We start from the raw sequence: 5031 nt of genomic DNA on the forward strand, positions 1-5031 counted from the left end.
CTCCTTACTCTGGGCATACATTTGTAGAGCGCTTTCCGCACTGCCTGCCAACTGTATCCAGCCATATAATGTTTTGGGATCGTCCCTGCCCAAAGCCCAACGGAAGATTTCTGTCTCCAGCCCTTGTTTGAACATCTCCACCAAAGTCGACTGGGACCAGTCTTCCACCTTCCCCGCCAGGGCTTTAAATTCTAAAGCGTAGTCTGCGACAGAGAGGGTCCCTTGGTAGAGTTTCCTCAGGGCGTTTTTCGCTCTCTCCTGGGCTAAGGGGTCTTCAAAGTGCTGCTTCAGCGCCCACAAAAACTCATCAAAGTCCTCTAATTCGGTGGCTTCAGCTTGGCACAATGTTACGTACCAGTCAGCTGCTCTCCCCTTCAGCTTATTGGCAATGAAATTAATCTTGCCTTGTTCAGAGCGGAAATTTCGGCCCCAATCCTCCATATAATGTCTAGCATTGGTAATGAAGAAGGAAAGGGTCGTACGATCCCCATCAAACTTTACCCCAAAAGGTGGGAAGGTTCTTACCGGCTCCACCAGCTGTGGTGTCTCTGCGAACAACAGCGGGCGTCGAGCCACCAGTGGTGGCCGATCTCGGGACGCCCTTGGCTCTCTCACCCCCACGGCCGGGGAGTTCGCAGCTTGCTTCTTCCCCTGAATGACAGGGAACTCCGTCGGGGGGGGGAAACAGCTGAGAGGGTTCCTCTTCCCAGTCTTCCTGTAGGGACCCCGAACTCTTAGTGGCATCTTTGATTAGGGTCACTATCATTTCCATCTTGTCCTCTATGGCTTTCATGCGGGCAGGGGTGACCGGCTCTTCCAGGGGTCTGTTGGTTACCACCACCCTCGGTGATAAGGGGATTTCGGGTTCCCAGGAAGGCTGTGGAGATCCCCCCCCCCTTGTGCTGCTCCCACCTCGGGCTGGGGTTGGAGTACACCCCCCGTGGCACCCTGCACCGCTGACAATAGCTCATCCAGTTGAGCATCTCGCCTCTCCCGACGTGCGGCTCTTTGCGCTCTCGAAGTTGGAGCTAGCAGAGTCTTCGTCGAGTCCGGCTCTTCTTCGCTCCCCTCACTTTCGCGAAGCGGAGGTTCGATCATCGCTAGCGCTCCTCTCTACCCAACTTTGGATGGGGCTAGCGGAAAGTAATTAAATGATTCTCAGCTTTATGTAACGGTTGCCTAATCCCAAATACTCAGTCTCACAAGCTCGGGCTTAAAGATAACTGATTTATTAAAGGAATAGTATGCAAATACAGAGAAAGCTGAGAATGAGCAAAAGCGCGCCAAATACAAACTTAAAAGCTTTGCCTGCAAGCTAGTCCTGCCCCAAACACCCGTCAGTGCGCACCCCCTCCCAGGTGCTAGGAACCGTTACACACGCCTGGGAAAGTAACCTTGAACAGGATCGCAAACCCAAACACACATTCCAAGGCTCCAAAACAACGGAGGGCGGAGGAATGGAAAAACCCTGAACGAGCGAATGAACATGGGAAAGAACTTGACATGTGAAATGTTACAATGTTAACAGAACATTGAAATGGGGAACATGACAGAAACACCTTTCTAAGATGATGTTTCTCCATAGGGGAAGCCTATCACCCAGCCTATTATGGGATGAACCCCATTTCATTAGATGGCTCAGAGGGCTGGCAGATCTGGGTCACCATCCCCATCACCTCCAGCAAACTTGGCTACAGTGATGAAAGTTGTATTCCAACCTCTGGGGGGATAAAGGTGCTCCCCCGGCCTCGGGGGTCCCCCTTTGTTCCCTGAGCCCCCCAACCCTGAGAAGAGGATTCTTGCAGAGCCCCGGCCAGAGGTGACCCTGCCTGGGGACAAGAGCACTTGGCCTCTCAAGTCAGCTCAGGTCCCAGACTGGTCCCCGGGTACTCTTTTGACCAGCTTTGCCCTGGTGGTGACATCCCTCGTGATGTCACAGTGACCCCCACCCAGCTGGGACAATGGAAAGAGTAGCTCCTTGGCTCAGCAAGAAGGAAGGAAGGTAAGAGGAGGGGAGAGGAGGGGAGGCCTGGGAGGGGGCTCTGACATCTACCCTTCCCTTGCTTTCAGTGTGCCAGGGAGCTGTCCCAACAGGGAAAGTGCATCATCCTGGGGACTTGACCCCAACACATTCCTTTTGCTCAGCAAGACCAGAGATCCCTGTCCTGTTTCTCCCATGCAGGCCCCTCCTCCTCCTCTCCCCCTTCCTCCTGTTCCTCCATGCATCATGGAGACCGTGAACGTTCATCAAGCAGGCACCACCCTTGGCTGCCCAGGCCTGGCCACCAACCCCAACTTCATCTGCATCACTGCAAAGTCTCCCCAGGGCAGCACCCAGTTTGTGCTCCCACATCAAACCACCATCCAGAAATTGAAGGAGGAACTTTCTAAGCATTTCCACTGTGAGACTGGACAGTTGGTACTGGTGTTCTTTGGGAGGATCTTGAAGGATCAGCATACCCTTCAGCAGTGTGGGGTCAGTGATGGGATGACTGTCCACCTGCTGATCCGACCCCTGAAGAGAGACTCAGAAGACTCCCCTCAGTCATCCTACTTGCTCAGGACCTCAGGCTGTGCCCTGACACCAACCAGCACCAGCCTTACCCTGCCTGCTTTTAACCCAAGCACTCAGGGCCCAAGGGGCCCCCCAGAGGTGAGTCCCTCCAGCATTGAGTGGCAGCAGATGCCTACCTCAGAGATGATTGTTCAGAAAGTACGGCAGGTGATCTTGGCCAACCCAGAGATCCAGCAGCTGGCACAGCAGTTCCCTGCCATCTGCCACATCCTGAATAATATGGGCATCATGCGGGTGATCCTGGACAAGATGAGAGAAATAATGGACCTCGCAAAGAACCCTGACATGATGCAGGACCTGAAGAATCCAGACCCACTCTTGATTAGTGTTCAGAGCAACACCCCCGGTGGGGACAACCCCTTGAGACAACTCAACAGCGATGTTCAAGAGCCAGGACTGAATGAAGGCCAGGACCTTCTTGACACCTCTAGCTCTTACGACACCCTGGCGAGGAACCCTTGTCCAGAACACACAGTCAGGGATAGCGAGGGGCTTCACCTGGGCAGCTCTAAGTGTGCTGGCTCTTTCCCCATCTCCCACAGCTCCACCAGCATTTGCACCACCAGCTCATGCAGCGATGAAGGTGGCATCTTCAATAGCCTTCACAGTCCTCTCGGGCCCAGCTCTTCCCTGCTGAACACTGTGCCCACCCCTGGGGCAGGACTATGCAATGTGGGGGGCGTCCAGGCCCTGATTGTAAACCTCTGCAATGCCTACACAAAGCGTATGATGTTCTCCCTCATGCAGAATGCTCTGCTTGCCTCAAAAGGGATGCAGACCGCCCAGAAGGAGCACGTCCAACAGCAGCTGCTGCATTTTTCCCAGCAGATGCAGAGGCCAGAAATGGTGGCTGCCATGTCCAACCCCAAGGCCATCCAGGCATGGGTGCAGATGGAGCAAGGCTTGCAGGCGCTGGTGGCAGAAGCCCCCGTGCTCATACCCTGGTTCATACTGCGCTTGAAAGGGCTGGGGAACTCCTCTGAGATAGGTCCCATGGCCACTGGCTCTCCCTCTGAAGAAGAATCAGCTGCTTTGGAATAGGGGCACCACATCTGTCCTCTTGGGCAGGCTTCAAATCTTCTCCCAGGAAGGAAGTTGCAGCACCGTTAAAACTCCAGAGGTCAGATTGGCAACCAAGAGGGCAAGTTGAAGAGGCAGTATTCCTGCACGGCTGCACTTGGGAACAAGAAGAAGCAGTTCCAGGAAATCAGGAGGAGATCAGAAGATCTCCCCTGGGTTGGTGGTGACCTTCCTTTAACGTGTTCTTCAACAGCCACTCCACGTTATAAACCAAGGCCAAAAGACAAGCAGCTTTCCTGCCTGCTCATTCCTGCCAGGCCAAGGTCTTGCACTGAAAGAGCCCTGGGGTCACCAACCCTCTGGCCCCAGCCTGTGTGACTTGTTGGCCACTGCTGGGCAGTGGGGAGGGAACACCCTGTCCCTTTCACAGCTGGGGGGCTTTGAATTCCATCCCTGGCTGGCACTGGCTGCCACAGGGAGAATGTAGTGGAGGTCCCCAGGCTGGGCTTGGGGGCTGAATTCTATGCTGCACTCTGGAAGGCTCAGCCCAAGTACCACTCAGATCTCAGGGGTCAGGGGTGGCACCGGGCCTGCATTGCCAGGACTTTGCTGAGGCCTCCTCCTCCTCCTCCTCCTCCTCCTCCTCCTCCTCCTCCTCCTCCTCCTCCTTCTCCTCCCCTGCCCCTCTCCCTCCTGCCTCCTGACTCCTCCGTGCTGCCGCTGCTGCCTTTTCATCCTCTCCAGGCAGGGACAAGAGCAGGGGAGGTGGAAGAGAAGCAGATGTGTTCCTCTCTTGGGGCAGGTTGCAGGAGACCCCAGAGCAGAACATGGGGAGGAGTTCACCATGATCTGTCCCTGGGAGGGCCCAAGTGTTTCCCTTCTAGAAGAAACACTGCACGGGCAACACCAGTTGGTTGGAGTCAGGCAGCATCCAAATAGAATCAATCAATCAATCAATCACTCTTGGAGAGGGCACGTTCTCCAGTCCCCTTGGAGAGTCTGGCAGGGACCAGTCACTTTGACAAAGCCCCAGGCCATTGCCCCCACAAAAGCCGGGGCCATCGTCCAGCGGGCTCTTCCTCCTCCCTGGCAGCCAGCATCAGTGGGGTAGGGCTACACTCTGCCATGCCCGGCTCTCCAAGTCAAGGGCTTTTCCGCGTGTCTGGCGGCCAGAAGACAGGGAATCTTGAACTGGAACTGTCACAAGCCGAGAGGAATCCTTGGGGAGGCTGGACTGGGAAGATGTCCAGGAAAGCAGTACCCCAAATCAGAACATTTTGAGAAGTTTAATTTCCTAATGTCTTTAGTCTGTCAACCAATTCAAATCCATCAGCGGACTTCTCCAGCCATTTTACCTCCCCTTTGGTTATTTCTTTTTTGCTGCCCCAAGATATGTCACATTGTTAATTCAGTGTTCTCTTGAAAGAAAGATGCCC

General features: G+C 54.7%; 1 protein-coding gene across 1 annotated transcript; it reads left to right on the plus strand.

Annotated features, from left to right (window-relative positions):
* Positions 1-2227: 2227 nt before the first annotated feature.
* On the plus strand, positions 2228-3616 carry LOC134498624 (ubiquilin-1-like). Its single transcript, XM_063304784.1, has one exon. It carries the CDS (start codon positions 2228-2230, stop codon positions 3614-3616), a length of 1389 nt encoding a protein of 462 aa, XP_063160854.1.
* Positions 3617-5031: the final 1415 nt, after the last annotated feature.

The sequence above is a fragment of the Candoia aspera genome, chromosome 5, assembly GCF_035149785.1.
Source record: "Candoia aspera isolate rCanAsp1 chromosome 5, rCanAsp1.hap2, whole genome shotgun sequence".
In the NCBI taxonomy this organism is placed as follows: Eukaryota; Metazoa; Chordata; class Lepidosauria; order Squamata; family Boidae; genus Candoia; species Candoia aspera.